The following is a 20,503-nucleotide window of genomic DNA, read 5'->3' as shown; positions in this document are numbered from 1 at the left end:
CGTGAATTTATTAGGTTTCCTTCGAGCTCAAAAATAGCTACCTGAGCTAACAATTACCTTAATAGGTACTTGTCGGTTAAATAACCGAGAAACCTTCTCTCGTTTATTATGCGCTTCCAGTCACGGCAGGTAATTTTCCCTCCAGAGTACCGGAAGGCAGCATCTTTAGCAGTTTTCTATTATATTTTCTGATGACATGTACTTCGATTAGCCTGCTCTTGCGATATTTTGCTATACGTTGCTTATATCCACATGCCATTAGACGTCATTACCCGATCGCGGACGTAAATTAAACAGAGAACGACGAAGACGGTGATTTCATAACGAAGGAAAACGACGCAATGGCGGCCAACAGGCGTTCTCGCGGTGGTAGCGCTCTTTCGTGCAGGTTATGCTTTCGTGGACAAGAAGTGGACTATCTGTTTTTACCCTGCCTCTGTACAGGTAATATTTCTGCCACTCCTTTTGGGTGTAGTCCCGTATCGGGACCACTCGTTTTTGAAAATTAGTGAAAGCGTTAGGAAGGTAAATATTGCATAGAATTGGAAGAAGGTCATATACTGAATCTAAAAATGTAAGAATTATAAAATTCTGTGGACTAGAAGTTTTTTATATGCATTTCAACAACCCCATCTGATTCACTTTTAGCGCAGGAGAAACACGGGAGTGCTAATCCTAACGGTATCGAAACTTGCCATCTTGCAAGAGGTACGGTCGTTGAATTGGGCCAAATCACCTCTAGTCAGTCTAGGTTAGGTTCTACAGATTGGGAGGGGCGCCCCCCCCCCCCCCCCTCTGGCACGCACTAGGCGGTGCGGGCGTCGAGACTGTGCCTTGGGTTAGATCAGAAGTCATCAGTAAAGATGGCGGATCGCCTTCAAGAAACGGGCGATAAAATGTGATTTTTATACGTTTCACGCAACATACGAGGGAGGGTGATTCCTGTTTCCTAAAAGAGTTCGATTTTTGTTTTTATTCTTTTTTCTTTAAAAAAAGCCAGTGGTCCCGATACGGAACTATACATCCATCCTTTTCAGGAACATGATATTTGAGTCATATGAAGAAACAGTTGCTGGTTCAACGTCTTTGTAATCAAGCCAGGAACATTAAGAGTTGCTTCAGTACCCAAAGAAGAAGAATGAGAAAGATTGACGGTGGTCGGTAGAGTTTGGTGACTCTGTGTTCAAGAACAATGGAGCCAACGAAACACACGTGACTACACGCTGTGCAGAGTGACTGCAGACATGTTAAACAGCGTCCGCTTGCGACATTAGAGATACATTTGGTTAAATGGCTAGTATTTCTCTGTCAAAATAACATAAATAGATATTTTACAGATTTGCAGTGCGCGAGAAACACCTTCGTATCGATTCCCGCAGCTCCTGGAAAAGAAAAACGAACACAAGTCACGTCACACACGTCATGCGCGAAAGTCGTTGTGAATGGCAATCAGGATGAGGCCACACGTGGAAGGCGAGCTGTTTAACCTGTTTGACCTGTTTAACAAGAATATATTCACTTATTGGGATCGATCGAAGACGTTGCAAAACGACGCGCAGAAACGGCAGTCACGTTCTTCACAAACGGCTCGGCCGCCAATCATGGACGACGCCATTTTGATGGTCACGTGTATGATGACGTTTGCAATGACGTCAGGCCAGGTCTTGCCCAGGATGCATGGCGTTCCCCTGGCACGCTATGTTCGATGGCGCGATATGTGGTAGGGCACCCCCGTGGGTACTAAAGTACAGCCTCATTATGTTTTGTGTCACAAAGGTAGTGACGATGTCAGTGAGTATGTTTGTGTAAGTAAGGGTTTTTTTCTCACTCAATATGACGCACGTACAAAGCCGTCGTGGTCCTTAAACAGGATACGAGGAGCATTATACGAGCACCACCATACCCAGCATTGAGCTTAACAAAACAAGCAAAATTCATGGCACTGAAAATGCGAATCATTGAGAAATGTGTCAGAGTCAAAATGCCGGAGGCTGCGACCGATGTACATGCATCAGCAGCCGATAGGGGGCGCTCCGCTTGCCCCCCTCTTCCGAAGCCCTTGTTTCAGAATTGGTAAAGTTTAGAGCTCATCTAAGACGTAGTTCTCGTTCGAAAGGAACATTCGGAACTTTCTGTAGCCAATTGTGAACCTGACATTCCTATTACGTAACCTTATCCGCTTGACATTCAGTGTTGTACCCGTTACCGAAATATGGTATCGCGATACCGATACTCGTTACTTGAGTAAAAAGTATCGAAATACCGATAACGATACTTCTTTTTTAAAGTAACGAATACCGCTACCGTTACTAAAAAAAAGTAACGCGATACTTTGCCCGATACTTTTGTTTGAAACACGAAGATGATGCAACATAGAAATACTGTATCGCTTACGTAAACAGTTTTGCAGTAAAAAGACAGCGGACTTTTATCAATAGCTCGTTCTGGAACTCGACTTCTGCCATCCTTTCAGGCCGTGGTCTCTCCGGCAGTTGGCAGAGACTAGTATGACAATTACGTTAGTGTCAGGCCCGCACACCCTGGAGTCCGATTACCAAGGAATCCTATCCGAAGTTAACAATACCACAGTATATGTGAGCATGACTCACTGCGACACGGCAGCTAAGCAGTGGAATCCAGAGCGTACTGTCAATGACTTGACCTCTGTTCGTTGACCTCAACTCTTTTGTTGTGGTTATTTTCTCTAGTTTCTAAGAAAAGCAGTGAACATGTGTTTGGTATAGTAATTCTATAATTCCGGTTACGGAGCACTTGGACATGTCCACAGGCTTCTTGTCGAGGGCTAGGCGAACCATTGACAATGAACAAGAGTGAGAAATGTCGTCGGTGAAGAAAGGGTGGGGCACTAAAAAGTATCGGTATCGGTAACGATACGGAGATCGCGTTACCATAAATTTGTAACGGAAATACTCTTCCGATACCAATTTTAAAAAGTATCGCGATACGCACTCCGATACCGAAAAAGTATCGATTACAGTAACGGCGTTACTTGTAACGGCGATATGTATAACACTGTTGACAATTAACACTGCTCTCGGGCAGGACATGTCGTTAACTGGATTTCCCAACATTGTGGCAATAATTTTCCCCCGTCAGGGCGTCTTGCTTGACTACGTGCATTACCGTTTGCTAAGGTGAAATGCAGGACAGATTAGGCAGAATGCCAATGCCGCGATATACCTCGCGGGATATAACTCAGGGATAGTGAGAAACCAGCGAGATATCACAAGTACAACCACAGACAAAGAGGAAGCCAAAAACAGAAGAGTAGCATTAAACTTGGAACAATCTGAGAGACCCTCAGGCATTTCTCCTTAGCACGTGACGCGCACGCACTGGTCAGGCCAACGAGGGGATACAACCACCACTCTATATTCATGTCACCTTGCAACCATGTTCGATGACCACAGACTTTACGCTCTCCTCAAGTCAGGAGGCATAATGGCATTGTTGTGGACAGCGATTCACCTTGAGCGTATAGTGTGGTGTAACTTTGAATGGTCAGACGGCATTGTGATTTTTTTTTGTAAGCCTGTTGCGCTCAAGTTTGCATGGCGATACACAAGCGTCCATCTTAGCCTCAGCGGATGCAGTTAGTGGTTAGTACAGCCGCTCGCGTTGACTGAGGAAGCGTGCTGCCCTCCCGAAGATTGCTTCGGGTGACAAACAATAACGGATAATGGACCATTTCCGACAACGCGTATGCGCATGCCCAGCCCTTGCGTCCGCCATCTTTGAGTGGAAAACATGGACCCACCTGCGGGCGACTGTCATGTTTATTGGGGGGAGATAATCGGTTTCAAGGTTACGCGGACGTTTGAGGTCTACATTTGGCAACCCTTTGTACTGGTAATGAGTACAATCGCTTTCACTCTTTCCGCATTCTTCTTCCAATCTTCTCTTGCTACTTTCCCACGCAACCTGCCAGTCCGAAAAGCGTCACCATGTTTATTGGGGGGAAAGACACGACGTTCGACATTCCACCGCCAGGGGCGACGCGAATATGGAAATGGTCCATTGCAGCTGCAGTGTGGCTTCATGAAGTACTTAATTGTCCCTGAAGAACCCTCAGCAAACATTACCAGATTCCTGCTCAGTCACGTTAACTGTTTTCAGCATTTTCTTAAACGCGCTCCATAAACAGCGCCGCCGCCCGAGCGGCAGTACAAGTTAGGTTGGAGTTGCATTATTACTCATGACTCGCTGGCTTCGAGTAATTTTTATTGTACTTGTTTCTTATTTGGTATTTGCGAGACAACTGGCTTGCGACTTTTTAGGAGCAGTTTGGAGATTCACATTGCAAGACTGGGTCTGCGCACCGTCGCCATGTGCAATCAGAGACACGATGTCAAATTATTTTAAAATACATCACCGTAATTACACATTTGCGTGTATTTGATTCTACCGAAATTAAAGGTGAAGCTCCGCAAATCCCGAGCATGCATCGGCATTTTCTTTATTCCCGTCATAAAGTTTAGTTCGCATCATACCCTCATAACTCGCGAGTCTGGCTTTCTGTCTCTGATTGAGTGTCAAGGAGTAGTTCGCAGTGAGAGGGGGTTTCCGAATATTGCGACAGCTGTTAACAAACGGGATGCGGCTATTGTGATGCCACCCTTTTCATGTGGAGCCCTACTGTTTGAGGCTGGGACGGAAAGAACGTACAGAACGGTGCATGTGCGGTTTCACAAACATTTTAAACAAGACCACAGACATTTACACCACACGTGTCGCAGATCACGAGTGTCTGTGAAGCATTTGCCAATTTGCAATGCCCGATTACAAGTAGAGAGTAAACAACATGTAGAGATGCAGTGTACGTCAATGTGACCTGGCTACATCCAGTAGTCGTGATTCCAAGATGTGACGTGTAATGGCTTTTATTGCGGTGTCTTTTGCGGTCTGTGTTCATATATCCATATCAAAATTGCAGCTTCTCGTTTCTCCTTTTCACCATTCGTGATCTCACATGCGGCTGTACTTTGATTTTCGTTAAACATGTTCTTAACAATTTTGGCAACCATGCATTTACTTAACTTGAGACACACACCTTGCATTGATGAAAATATTATTCCCGTCCGATACTTTTTCCACGTCAAGTAATTTCACGAATAATTGCCCCTTAGAAGTATTTGCTTCCTCAAGAAGTCGCTTAGGGCAACTTCTCAAAGCCCAAGAAAACGCGATACATTTCCACACAGCGAAACGCCATTTCTGGCTGTATTGGATGTGGTGAACTATCCGGTTGTTTCAATTTGTACCGCACGCGGCTCTGACTCCCACTGATTGCAGCGCCTCCTGGGCGGGAGCTACATGCCTATGGGCGATGGTCATAACAATAGCTGGTGCACGTAAAAAATATATACATAAAAAACGATATGGAATAATACCGAAGAGGTCACCACTTCATATGGTCGACCAATTCTTCCGGTGCATGGAGAATGCGCATGGCTTCAATGAATCATCTTCAGATTTGATGTTGCGGATTCATTAACCATGGGATAATGCCGTGCAAGGTAACGGTGAGGCAAGCTTTGTAAAATGTTTATATTGCTCCAGGTGACGCTGGCCTCGTTCATCGTGGTTGTATTGAGCGCGCGCTCTTGCAGAATGGGAACGAATCATGCGCCACCTGTGGATATCGCTTCAAAATCAAGACCAAAACAAAGGTAAGTTCCCGTATATATCATACGTCACTCGCATAGAAAATCTGCTACGAATCAGCCTCTGCTCGCCTTGTCCAGGTCCCTAGTACACGAAGTTGAAAACTGTGTGATGACGTCACGAGCACAGTGATGAGCGAGCTTCGCTTCAATCGCTTAAGAAACAACCGGAGCTTTACTCGTAGTGTGACAGTTGCATTCTTTTTAAACTGTGTGCGTTTAATGATCTCTGCTCGTGAGACAATTCTGCTTGTTAGCAAATCTTTATAATGTCGCTTTTCTACCTTTTTTGGGAACGATATAGATCTGTAAGATGTTGTACGTTGAAGTACGATATTTGTAGTTCTCTGAACGTCCGCCGTCTAACGCCGTCCTTTCAGTTTGTTTCTCAACACTCTAAGACGAGAACTTCGCCGCAGACCACGCAAGCTCAACCACAGCACCAAATGAATCTGTTATCACTCCTGCCCTGAGGAGAGAGCCGAGCGTACACCTTTCTGAGACGGTTAGCATAAGTACCGAGTGTCACAGAGAGGCGTATGTCTCTCATATTTACCAAATCTGACGGGATACTGTTCCGAATGATGGTCCAGCAATGGCCAGAATGCAGGGGCACCACCTAAAAAGCTCGCTTCGACTGATAGCAGATTTGCATGTAAGAAAACCAGACAACGTGACCGCTAGGGAATGCGAGGAGGAATAAATTGAGAAAGAGTCGAAGCAGGGGATTATGAAAGTGAAGTGAAGCGTCACATGTCGAGCTGTGCGAGCGCTTTCGAAAGGACGGTTACGACTCGTGTAACGCGAAATTCGGCGCCAGCTGTGCGTGTGGTGAAATGAGGCCGGGTGAAAGTGTGTAGACAGATTTATTTAAGCGTCATGAGTATTGATTTGTGGTCACTGAAATGCTTGGCGAGGTGAGTGGTGTCCTCAAAGAGGGGGCTGTTCTGGAACACCAAGTCTATGCATGAGCCACGTCTAGTTGTGGGTTGGCGGATATCGGTGCACAGAGTAAGGTCCAGTTGTTCGGACATATCACTTAGAGTGGTGTTCTTGGCCAGTGGAACGCCCACGTTGAGGTCTCCAACGATGGCAAGCTTGTGCGTGCGGCGAGTATACATACACGATAAAGTCGCGGATGCTGACACTGTAAACCTGACGTACTTTGTTTTTTATCTCACTTTCCTCACTTTATCTCACTTTCCATCGATAGCGGTTGGCGGGATTCTCCTCCTTACTCCCAGCACTCAGCCCACATGCGATAAGATTTTTGTACGAACATGCGAATGCCGACGACGCCGATGCGATGTCGGGAAAGTCTCCATTATACAGCTGACGGTGTAACAATGCGCGCCATGAATTTTGCTGCGATAAAATCAAAAGAGCGCATGGACGTCCAAAGAATGCCAGTGCAAACCAGCACTTCATCGATGAACACCATAATAACTGCAGTCAGCCGTGCAACTATTCTATCGGAAAATATTTCGCCTGCGCTCCCATTGTTCGATGTAGGAGCCAGTGTAACGTCCATCGTATCGTGCCGGTGTAGCGTCTTAATTGGTCTTCCATAAACTTGTTCGGACAGCCCTGTTTGATCATTTTGCCATTGACATGGAGCAAACATGGTTCAGAAAGGATAACTTCAAAGATTAAACGCTTCTCCCAGTATATCAAATTCGCGTGAGATTACTGCTTTTAAACCACATGCATACACATCCCACTTTAATCTCGAAGTCGTCGTCTACAGTGGAGGCCGACTCCAGCGGCCACAGTAAAAACATGAAGAAAACGCCGGCTTCGTTTTCCGCAGGCCGCGGCCTCGGCGGCTGTTGCTCGGCAGTAAAGCCAACACTCAGGTACTATAACTGCGCAAGGTAAACTCCCCCATCGCTGTTACAGGCGAACTTTTTCACGACAAATAAGCGCAGACGAAATTTTCGAACCTCCCGTCCATTGCTGAATTGCAGTGTCATACTCGTTATAAAAATGATGTAACGTGATACCAATAATCGTTGCTCATCGAAAAGTAGCGAAATACCGATATCGATAGACGCCTTTTGTCTTTTTTATTTTATTTTAGAGAAACGCCAATACTGCTACCGTTACTCATAGAGAGTAACGCGATACCTTGTGTGCTACTTTAGCTGAAATTAGAAATAAATGGCACGCTAACGACACTACTTGAACGTAGCTTCTTCTATACTTCATTTTTAGATGGCAACATATCTTTGGATCCGAGGAAAGTTGAACTGGGAGACGAACACGCATGAGCTAGACGAGACGGACCCAAAACAACAAATAACGCATTTAATGACATCACAAACAAGGCACAACACTTGGACGAGGCTGCAAAAACAGGGTACCCCAAGGAGGCTAGAAATTCTAGCACACTAACCCGGTCTACAGCAACGAGTCCCTCGGAGAGAACAATGGGTGGTTGGCTAACACAGCCTGGCGTATAGTGGCACGCTGTGAGGGACGATTCAAGAAGAGTTCGGTATAATTGATCTTTACAAAGAAAATAAGGGTTTTGCCTCAGTGATTTATTAAAGATAAATTATCCGAATACTTCTTGGGTCGTCCCTCATTACAGTCCAACCATTGTTGTCTCCGGGAGACTGAACCCCTTACCCGAGCCCTCCTGGAATTTCTAGTCTCCTTTGGGTACCCTCTTCTTTATGATTCCACTAAATGTGTAATTGATGGTTTTGAGTTCATTTCGTCCACTTCGGCCGTGTTCGTCGTCCCGTCCATCTTTCCTCAGACTCAAGGATATACTGTCATCGTCAATTTCACACAAGCTTGCTTGCCTTCTTCTACTATGCGCTTCGTTTGTGTGGAAATGAACCCAGCGACAACCGTCTTACAACCGAAAAGCGAAATCTTTGTTATTGGTTAAACAGCGTGGTTGAGTTCCGAGGGGAGCTGGCAAAGTTATCGTCTGTCATTCTAGTGCGATTAACATGACATCAAGAACAGCTGGTGTGACTCAGTGCGCTGCTTAGCTATATCATCCCGAGTACATTACTAACGCCATCGCATCCGTATGCTGTCAAAAATATGCTTGCGGAACCCGTAACAGCGTCGCACTGTCCTCGGTCAAAGGTGAGGGGTAATTCCTTTCAGGGCCCAAGAAAGCAGTGGAGCGTTTGTTGAGAACAAATTCTTGTTACGGAATGCGTAGCCATATGTGCCACCCATTTGTACGCGCATGACGGTCAAGCCATTTAGGTTCTGAGAAAGCAGTGGAGCATTTATTGATGTGTAATCCCAGTTATGGAACACGGGGAGCGCATGTACAACCAGCGGCACTTTTCAAAAGTAAGAAATGTGAGTCGTGAAAAAGTCGTCATCGGGCTACGGGAGTATCGGTATCGTTAAGGGAACGCGCTGTCGCGCATTTCTAACGGAAATGTGTGCTACCAATTGAAAAAGTAGCGCGATTTTCGCTTCGCTACCGGAAAAGGTAGTGATTAAAGTACCGTCACGTACAACACTGCTGAATTGCCATCACCTCAGTGTGAGCGTAATAGTGGTGACAGCTTTCTACTGTTACGCTCCTAGAGAGCCAACTAGAGGTCTGCGCGGGTATGTAATTCTCTATCCGCACCCGCGCCCGCACAAGTTTTGGTGGAGCCACCCGCACCCGCGGGTCCTGCAGGTATATCCGCAGCCCGCACTACAGGCACTACAGTGGCGTGCAGCCGTGTTAACAAGTTAGAGTACTGCAGCGCAAAGAAGAAACAGACGAAAGCGTTTGTGAACGTTTAATCGCACTTTACATTTGGTACATTACATGCAGGATACATAGTTGTTAAAAGAACGGCCATCAAGTTATCATAAACCAGCGGCATGGCCGAGTGGGCTAAGGCGTCCGCTCGTTGGCGGTAACCAAGGTCGTGCTGTAGACTGGGAGGTGGTGGGTTCGAATCCTACCGCCGGCTGTGCTGTCTGAGGTTTTCCCTGGGTTTTCCGAAGACTTTCCAGACGAATGTCGGCACAGCTCCCCCTGAAGTCGGCCCAGGACGCATACTAATCCCCCTGTCCCCCGACTCCTTCCTGCTGTCCTCTCTCCATCTGTCCACATCTGTACGCCGCTCATTGCCACAGTTGCTTCGCGGCGCTAACACGCAATCAAAAAAAAAAAAGTTATCATAAAACGCAGTGCTACCGCAAGTGCAATTCCGGTCTTTTGCGCGTTTATTTCCCGAAAAAGCATGAACGTGGGTAGAGCGCGGGTGCACCAGTACTTTACCCGAGACCCGCATGAAGTCACATTTTCTACCCGCAAATGTGAGATTAGTGCGGGCATGCGCGGGCGGATCAATGGAGACACCCGCAAACGCGCAGGCCTCTACTTCCCAAGCAGCACAACATCTTGGCCCAATCTTGGTAGGTCCAATCTTTGTCCAATATTGGTCCATTATTGTGCCAAGATGTTGTGCTGCTTGGGTTTTGACCAACGGTGTGTCACCCTACTGAGTTTGCAACTGTACACTGACAGCCCTTTCCAAACCTCGAGCGTGTTCCACCTCCAGGAAGAACCTGCCGCCCCCCATTCTACGTCAACTCCCTAACCCCTCATCCATGGCCTGACGGCATCACCGACAAGACAACTGATAGCATTACACGAGAGTTACAGGAAGAGTAACAGAAACTAAAATGTAATTCAGTCACGATTACAGTTACTCATGTCATGCAATTAAGTTACTCTTGAGTTACTTTTTGAGGTGTCCGTTTAAAGTGGCCTGATATTACGTATCCCATAACATATTTAAAAATAATGTGGTTCATGCCAGAAGTCCATAATTTACAGAATGAACTAATTATACAAATATTTCTGTGGTCAATGACACTTATGTGGAGAGAATAGAACACTTGAACACATGCAGGGAAGTACATTTAAGATTGATGCTAAATTGATCGCTATGTGGCAACGTACCCACACTTTAAGAAAAAAAGGTAGAATTTCCTACCCAAGCTGGTAGAATGACAGTACGTCTACCGTTTCGGGCCAATCCCCGCGCGCCTTCGCCGCCGTGGGTATAAGCGGCGGCGTCCCTTTCCCCTGCTCCTCTCTCTCGCGTTTGCTGTACGAAAAAAATGGTAGAATTTCCTACCCAAGCTGGTAGAACGACAGTTTCTGCTCTGTAGTTTGTTTCTACTCCGCAGTTATACTCAAAACTTGGGTTGAGTAGAAATGTGGTTGCAATACAGCTCTACCGAGACAGGTAGAAAATTCTACCTTTTTTTCTTAGAGTGTATCGTTAAAGTGGTGCAGATACATCACCATAAAACAAATTTATGAAAAGAGGTGTTAACATCTGCATAATTGGGTATGATGAGTGCCCACACGAACAGTTAAAACCTTATCTGGGAGTGTCATGTTTTAGATGGACGCTAAAACCTGTACAAGATCACTAGGTATAAAAATATGAAAAAGCTTAATCGCCTTAAAAAAAGAAAAAAAGAGAAACCTTATTTATTCGGTCATGGACTTTCCTGGCCGTGGGCAAAAAAATAGCCTGACGAGGATGTGCAGTATTGATTCCAAAGTTCTAAAATGGATTGAACAATTCCTCACTAACAGAGTTCAGTTTAGTGCAGTGAATGGATCATGTTCTGATCAATCCAAAGTCTGCTCTGGGGTGCCCCAGGGCAGCATTCTCGGGCCTCTCTTATTTTTGATTTATATCAACGACCTCCCAGTGCAACTATCTTCCTCAGTGAGGCTATATACTGTCATTTATTGAAAAACTTCCACGCATGACGACAGCATAGCACTTCAATCAGATCTTCGGGCTCTACAAGAGTGGTGTAGCACCTGGTCAATGCAGCTAAACAAGTCCAAATGCATGCAACTTACCTTCTCTCGGTCACTAACACAAAATACTCATTCCTATTACATAGGGGACTCATGCCTCCCGTAGGTAAGCAGCACAAGTATCTCGGGGTATACTTCACTAGTGACCTCAGCTGGAAAACACACATTCAACACTTGGTTTCTCATGCTAACAAAGTTCTCGGGTATTTCAGACGTAATTTGAGATCAGCACCCCCCAGCGTCAAGCTAATGGCTTATGAAACCTTTATATGTACCAAGCTTGAATATGCGGCTGCAATATAGAGCCCCTACCAGCTGACTCTTATTGGAGAACTTGAGGCTGTTCAGAACAGTGCCGTAAGATTCGTTACATCCAACTATTCAAGGTTCTCCAGTCTTTCCACATTGAAGAGAGACAATAACATCCAGCTATATTGGAGACTAGGCGAAAGATTGCCCAAATATATCTTTTACACAAGCTTTATTGTATGGGTGCGCCTTGGATAGACATGGCTTTTTGCCCACCAGGCCGTCCGCTGCCGCGCATACATCACCCCTGTAACATCGTTTTCCCTAAAGTAAGAACAACTGCATTTTTAAAGTCAAGCATACCGCTTACGATTTCAGAATGGAACAAGCTGCCTACATCTATTGTTAAAATAACCAACGCTGATCAGTTTAGATCGGCTATAACTGATTGTTTTCGCTAAGTGTGTTTATTCATATGTGGGCGGGACGCAATTCAGTAGCATTTTAGTAGTTTTTCTTTGCATATCAGATTTTCTTTTCCCATTGTTTGTAGTTCGGTGTATCGAGTGCATATATGATTTGTATTTTGTTTACTGCCTTTACATATCCTTTTACTTGTCTCCCCTTTCTTATCACAGATCTTCTCTGTTATTTGTAACTCTGTACCATTGAGTGCAGTTATGTGTTGCGTGTTTTGTTTCCCCCCCCCCTTATGTAATGCCCTCCTAGGCCTTTAAAGTATGTTAAATAAATAAATAAATTAAGTCGCAATGCGTGGCACGTTTTGGGTCTCTTTTAATTTGGCCGCTGATTAAGGCGAAACAAAATGCCTGTGTATTTTTCCGTAGAAACAAAAATTGTGTCGTTCTAGTCTTTCGATTTTTGTGCTTAAACTGTCAGGCAAGGATAAATCCTCACTTCTGAATATGGACACTTCTTTCCCGTCCCCAAGAAGATTTGAGAGAAGCTGGATCCAAGGCATTGCAGATACGGGAAGGGACGTGAAGGCAGGCGAAGCCAACTTCAAGGCGAGGTACTTCCCAATTTCTGAGAGGGCGATCGTGATCATGGTCAAGTTCGATTCTTAGGGTAGCAGATAATTGCATTTGAAAACACACCTGCCCGTACATTTTTCGTAACGTGACATATGTTACAGCTACTAACCTAACACCAGACAATCTGTCACACGGTTTACACCATTCGTGGCGCAGACATATCCGCAATGCGCCAGTATATTGAGATTATTGGCCTTTTATTTTTCGATAGCGTAGAGCTGGAGCATAATGCGCGCAAACCACAGAGGAACATACCAATCCCTGGAATAGCCTCGATTGGCTCGTGGAGGTATACCTTGCATGTTTCTCGGCAACTTCAGATATGTGTTTGACGTTGAGTATCAGATTTTAGACATGCATTTCCGGAGGAATGCATTGACAGCTGACATGAAAGAACGCGTGATCCCAAGTACGTGTTAGAAAATGACGCGCATGTGCCACAAAGTTGCGCACGTCTCTGCGCAAGGAGAAATACAAAGTTGTCATATCACTTTACGGACGGATCGGGCGGCCTGTCCACGACATTCCAAATGTACGACACGTTTGTCAACGCTCGCGCTTTTTTTTTTTTTTTTTTTCACGTAGGACACAATATATTTCTAGTCTCCTTTGCTTAGTGTTTGGGCGGGCACAATGTGATCCTTTACACCCGTCTGAAAAGCATTTCGAAGGCTCTTTGGTTTCCATGCTATGCACTTAGCGGTATAGCAAGAGTTGCTATTCGATCGGATGCATTTTGCCTGGGCCTTGCGTCGAGAGTATAATGTGTCAAAACTCTTAGGGATGCAGCTCCCCCCTCAGGGTGCTACGAATTCCTATCGCTATTGATCTCCTGTCGTAGGGTGCGTACCTTACTGCAACAACATTCGGGGAAGCCTTCCTTGAGGGTAGTTCCAATTCACGCTAAATTCGCTATGAAATAAAGGAGCGAGGGGCATTACCTCATATTCAACGAAGACCAGACAGATATACTTTAATATACCTGCCATTGACATATTTTTATTAGGAATATTAGCGACACCAATGGCTGCACAATAATTGAATATATAGTTCCGCGATGTTGAGCAGTTCCTACCTGTTCCTTCTTCAGAATGGTATGCAGTTTACTCTGAAGATGAAGCCCGCGTGAAATGTTACAGGGGCATTTCCGAATTCCGCAGTCTGTACGATACATGCGATACCATACATACGACAACGCTTTCTGTCTGGAATTTTCTTTTTACTTCACCCTCTCGGTACCCTCTCTCCAGAAGCAATTAAAATTCTTCCTCGTCCCCTTTCAGAATTGAGGCATTGAGGATAAAAGTAACATGGGTATAACCCCAGGAACATGCAGTAACGGCGTTACTGTAAGCGTTTTTGTCTTCGGTAGCGAAGCAGTAATCGCGCTTCTTTTTTAAATCAGTAGCGAACAAGCACTTCCGTGAAAAATGTGTGAAAGCGAGATGATATAACGTTTCCGATTCTCTCTTAGCACGCCGACGACTTTTACACTGGTTTGCCAGTATGCTCTACATTCTGTCTGCCCCGTCGCACTGAGTCAAACAATATAGGTGTTCTTAAATCCAGGTTTCTTTCCTTGGTCATGTGACATTAGGACATATGTTTCCCGAGGTTTAGGTACTATCACTACGCCACATGTAAACATATAATGGAGAGACTATGGCCGGCTACAGCAAGCAAGTTCGAATACAATACAAATACAAACAATACTTCTGAGTATCGAGTATCCCTTTTTACGAGTATGGCGAACGGTATTGCGTTACCTTAAAAACGTATATCGATATCGGTATTCCGCTGCTTTCTGCGTAATTATCGAGTATCGGTATCACGTTACATTATTATGGCAACGGGTAAAACAATGCGAATATGTGTCCGATTTGCGAGGAACATATAGACCACTTTACTGTTTAGAAACAAGAGGCGTCATCTGTACATGCGCGGGGTTGGTGTGCGCAAAACACACTGAACACGACGAACGGATGCTTTCCGCAAGTGCGACATCGACCGGGCGCCACTGCTACACTGCTCTCGACTGTCTCCTACGACAATACCCGAATAATTTAGAGCTCTGAAGGAACCAGTCAAGTGTAGATACAAGACAAGAAAAATGTAAACAAACAACGTAAAAACAAAAGTCAATAAGGTACGGAACATAGGTTATATTATTCATATATTATATTATTATTATTATTATTCATAATTATTAATAGGTATATATTATTCACTTTTGTTTTTACGTTGTATGTTTCCATTTCTATATAATTTACTTTACTGTTGTCAATATTGTCACTTTTTATCAACCTTTTTGTAATTTGTGTTGCTTTGGAATACCATTCCATTCTTTGCAAACACACACGTTCCTTTGTGCAGTTATTGAAGCTACCGTCGACCGTTAAAGGTACTGTAAAGCAGCACCGATCAAATGTCATTTAGTGTGGCTATTCGATAGTCCAAGCCACCCCGACAAAAACTGAACAGGTTTCATTCCAATCGATGGTGCAATTAATTAGAAAATTACAATTAAAGATTACGGGCAACACTGTACTAGTTATTCGAAATGAATCCGTACTCATGACACATACGGCGGCAACCACATTGCATGCGTATAACACTGGGCCCGATATAACAATCCACCATAAAATCCGCCCATGCAATCCACACGACGATCCACATCTGAGGATAAACTGATAAGCGAACTGAAATGAAATGCTGACCCGTTGAAAAAATGTGTCCGACGTTCAAGAAGCCAGACAGCGTCGGTACTGGTTTGTTCGCAGAGGTTCACAGAGAGAGTTTGGTCGTTCGAAAGAGGTCGCGAACAGAAGGAGCGCGCAGGCGCAGCAGAGAAGTAGGGAGAGCCTCCGTCGAAAAGCGGTCAGCGCTGGGTTACTTCGCAAAAAACACTGTTAACAGGGGTTTCAGAATGCATAGGTAAACAGGAAAACTAATAATACGGTTACTAAAATAACGAAGTTCCGATGTAATAGTGTGTAATACCAATTTTCAGTGTTGCCCGATGTACAGGGGGTTGTTTGATACCAGGCGTCGCACCGCTCCACTACGCCGCATCTTTCACTTCAAATTAAAAATATTTATAGCGCGTTGTCGGTCGTATGGTTCCGCATATGGTATTTAGAAGCAACAAAGTCTCTAGTCACATCACCGGCATATCATGCTTGTCTACTGCTTTACAGTACCTTTAAAGCGTGAACCGCATGGACCGAAAAATTAGCCGGATTTTGCACGAACCGAATTCGGGCCGAACGTTTTTCGGGACTCCAATGCATGCCACGAATTTGGTCTCCGAAATTCGTCCGAAAACTACCATGGTTGCCGGCTTCAGTTGTGGCACCCGTTTCATTGCAAAAAAATGTCGATGTGCTTTCATTTGCAGCATTGGTGCTGTATTTTTGTTTGGTTGATTTTTTCACGCCGTGAGTAGAATCTTGCATCGTTATTTTCACTTCGCAAGTTTGAGTTGATACGAAACTACTCCCGGTTTCTTTCTCCTCTGTGTTTTTCGAGCCAGTGTGTGTGCCTTTGATATTTCCTACAGTTTTTTCCAATTCCCTGCACCAGTTTGTGTTTGTGAATTTATTGTCGCATCACGACCATGGAAAGGCACCGGCGCCTCATGTTGCTGCGGGAAATATTGCTCCTGAAGCACCGGCAGCGCACATATCGGTCGACATGGGTGCGTCCTGTATGGGCGAACAGGAAAACAGAGAGCGAATACTTCACAGCGGTACGTCGCCGTATTTATTGCGCTGTCGGATTTTGTCTCACCATAGATAAGGTTGCAATGTACTAAATATATAATTCTTTGCTTAAAGATGCAAACTATGAGAAAGAGCGACCCGGAGCTCTTTTTCAAGTTTTATAGAATGACCCCAGAGTTGTTCGACGAGCTGCACGAAATGGTTCGTCTGCACCTCGCTAAGCAGCATTGTGTGAGGGAACCTATCTCCTCTGGTGAACGTCTCGCCATGACTCTACGGTAGTGTGCCATTAAAGCAACTTTCATTAGTGACACAAAACTTTTACAGGCCATTTATGACACACACGGAAACTTTCAGGTACCTTTCCTCTGGAGACCCCATCCAGGATATCGCACTGAACTACAGGGTTGGGATTGAAACCGCCCGTGAAGCAATCCACCTGACTTGCCGAGTGATATGGGACACCCTTTCGCCATTGTACATGAAGGTAACGCATGTCACAGCAGCTGAGTTGCAGGTCACATCAGAGGTGCACAACCGCTGATCCTACATCGCCTTACTCTAACTACCCCAGTGACATGACGACCCACTCAGAATAATTTAGCAAGGAATAGCTTACTAGGCAAATTTCCGACGTAAGCTCGCAAAAATTTACAGAATTAAACTTACGTTACACGACATTCACATGAGGAGGTGGCAAAAACCAGTAAGAACAAATGCCATTGAGTGACTGAGTGCATGACTCTAGGTGGTGTAGATAAGTAGAAATTCAGCGAACCGGTAGAGAAGTACGAAGGGAGTTGCCTCAGGACAGGAGCTGCCGATATTTCGAACAGAGGCTGTTCTTCTTCTGGGCACCGTCCTCATCAATGGCATGGTATTTAAAGAGTTAGGTGTGACGTGTTAAAGGTTCATGCGAATTGTGGGTCAACAGCCCGGAGGGAAGAAAGGGTCCGTACAAGGGTCTCTAAACCTACATAATTGCGTTCACATTTTGTCAATGTCCGTAAGGTATACTCGACGTGTCGCTCTGAGTTATCAACTTGTGACGGAACCGTTCCGTGGCCCGATGCATCCCATGCTATACTAATTTCCTTCTTGTCATCAAACAATGCTAACAATTGGTTACTTGACAGCAAAGCTTTATAATTCATGAATGATTTTTGACTTCCCGCTGTCCATTTTTTATTATAATTCAATGACACGTTTTCTGGGACGCCCTGTATGGAAGGTCAGGCAATAATTGTGTAATTCTAAATGTGGTGCTGATTTTCTTTTTTTCAGCCCCCTACTGAAGAAGAGTGGCGACAAATTGCAAATGGCTTTTGGGAGCAATGGCTGTTTCCTGGCCTTGTGGGTGCTGTGGATGGAAAGCACATTCAGATTGAGTGCCCTAAGAAGAGTGGGAGCCTATTTTTTAACTACAAGGTGATTTCATAGGGCCTTAGCCTTTGTAGTTGCTACTACCTCACCTGTACTGACATAGGTTTACGCAATAGGTGAATGGCATAATTCACTTCGATGTGTGTGTCCGCAATACACTACAGTGGTGGACAGCGTTTTCTTGTTTTTGTTTTGAACCACATAGCCGTAGAGAAAATGCCGCCAGTACACTTGCAATGTTAAGCACTCCTGGTGTTAAACACGATCTCATTGCGCCGGCAAGGTCCAACCGAATATAAGCGGCAAGCGAAACAACATTCTATATTTCTGACAGAATATCTGGGATTTTATTAATTTTATTTTTCCAGGTTCTGTAACCTGAATTACTTCTTTAGTAGCTACGTAGAAAACAGTGCAGAGTGCGAAGAAGAAACAAGTGCACACACCAACGCTGTGTGTGTGCACTTGTTTCTTCTTCGTGTCCCGTCTTTGCGCTGTTTTCTACGTAGTTATGTACCAACATGCCCAAATCTCCGCCTTAAGTCCTTTAGTAGGGCATGTTTCAACTGCACCATGTGTGTTCAGACAGAAAGGTTTCATTGTACGAGTAGTTAGTTGCTTAAAAATTAACTAACCATAACTGAGATCAGGTACCAGCTTTTATCTACATGAAGTGTTACTGCGGTGAACTGACATTATATTGTGTATGTCAATCTTTTTCAGAAAACGTTCTCTGTTGTTCTGCTGGCAGTGGCAGACAGCAAATACAGATTTGTATTGATAGATGTGGGTGCCTCAGGACGTACGAGTGATGGCGGTGTACTGAAGGAGTCTGCTATTGGGAAAAGGCTGGAAACGAACACCCTTGGACTACCTAGCCAGACCTGCCTGCCTGGCACGACGACGTACACACAGCATGTCTTTGTTGGAGACGAAGCGTTTCAGCTGAGGACTGACTTCATGCGGCCCTTTCCTGGGAGGTCCATCAGTGAAGTCAGCACTGTATTCAACTATAGATTAAGTCGGGCAAGGTACACGCACAATGGGATTTCATAGAAATTTGAGGACTGTATTGTTGAGGTAGTTTCTTTAATATCCGTTGCACTTCTTGCAGGCGCTGTGTGGAGAATGCGTTTGGTATTCTTGTGGCACGGTGGAGGGTGTTCCGAACGCCTTTAAAACTGGACCCTGAAAACGTTGACTACGTTGTCAAGGCTGCATGTGTCTTGCACAACTACTTGTGCTCACATATTGGGACGGATTCCACCTACTGCCCTCCCGGTTTGGTGGACACTGAAGCTAACACAGGGAACCTGCGTGAAGGAAGGTGACGGGAGATAATGGCCCAAAACTCATGTGTGTGTGTGCTGGTGTGTTCATGCTGGAGTACTCTCACGCCCGCAACAGCAGCAGAGCTGCAGTTGCACTTCGGGACACATTGGCGGCCTACTTCATGACAGAGGAGGGTGCTGTCCCACGGCAGTGGAGGCTTCTAGGTGTACGAGGTCAACAACATTAACAAAGAATGTGAAGAAATGTTGAGTTGTCTTCCTGTAAGTTGTTACGGATGAAGGTATTATAAATTGCAACTATAGTTGCAATTTCTTCATCATGTGCAATGAAACCATATATGGTTTCATTGCACATGATTGAAGAAAAACCCCGATACAGAGGAACATGCAACACAAGACAACAAGTTCGTGAGCACAGTGAATGTTTACTCCGATCCAAGACCTTTTACAACAAAAATCTCAACAATGGGAGAGGAGCCCTCCCGTTTCTGTAAAAGGTCTTGGATTGGAGTAAACGTTTGCTGTGTTCAAAAACTTGTTGTCTCGTGTTGCATGTTCCTCTGTATCGGGGTTTTTCTACCATCATGTATAACCAGCTTATCCTGTGTCTCATTTCTTCTTTTTCACACATATTTTATGCAGCAAACCAGTTTACCTTTGCATGAGCCGGTTTGAACTGATGTCACCTTGGAACTGAAGCTTTATATCTGAACCGAAATGATAAAATTTTCGGTTCGACACTCTGCATTGAACAGTGCAGGGAATGTCCGTGTCTCGATGGAGCCAACAACACCACATTGTAAACTTATGCATAACATTTTAATGCTCACTCGGTTGTATTTGCAGCATTATTCAGGCTAGACTAGGAGACTGCAACTTTTAAGATTTCAATCTCCATCTCTCCCTTGAGGCGATCGGGACAGTTTCGCATATGACCTGCAATGACGTGGCCAAAATATTCAGCGTGATCTGGTTTGTGAGCCAAAACTGCATCTAGCCTTGCAATCTCTCGATCATATGGCTTCTTCCTCTTTGCTGATGGAGTGTTGCTGGTGGAATGCAGTTACTGGGACTGTTTGCGGTTGTTGAGGGTGCCATTTGTGCGTTCTCTTTGTGAAACTTGACGTGCTAGGTCCTGTGTCCTGAGTACATCACTTTGTGGCAGTGGCTGTGTTTGCAACAAATCACACTCAAAATCGTCATCTTCAGTATCGATAGTTGTGCACATTTGGCTAAAGATAGCTTCGGCTGGCAACACAGCAGAGCTTGGAGGAGGAGATGCCGCAATGTCCAG

General features: G+C 44.9%; 1 protein-coding gene across 2 annotated transcripts in view; it reads left to right on the top strand.

The window, feature by feature from the left end:
* The first annotated feature begins 321 nt into the window (after positions 1-321).
* Positions 322-20,503, top strand: part of LOC135398983 (E3 ubiquitin-protein ligase MARCHF3-like) — a 90,722-nt gene continuing 70,540 nt past the window's right edge. For both annotated transcript variants that reach the window (XM_064630594.1, XM_064630604.1), the window contains exons 1-2: positions 322-444; positions 5,581-5,690. In XM_064630594.1, the coding sequence (XP_064486664.1) occupies positions 342-444; positions 5,581-5,690 (213 nt within the window). In that variant the 5' untranslated portion in view covers positions 322-341. The remainder of the gene's footprint in view (positions 445-5,580; positions 5,691-20,503) is intronic.

Source organism: Ornithodoros turicata, chromosome 1 (genome assembly GCF_037126465.1).
Source record: "Ornithodoros turicata isolate Travis chromosome 1, ASM3712646v1, whole genome shotgun sequence".
In the NCBI taxonomy this organism is placed as follows: domain Eukaryota; kingdom Metazoa; phylum Arthropoda; class Arachnida; order Ixodida; family Argasidae; genus Ornithodoros; species Ornithodoros turicata.
The sequence above is the reverse complement of the archived record's forward strand: the minus strand, read 5'-3'. Positions and strand labels throughout refer to the sequence as shown.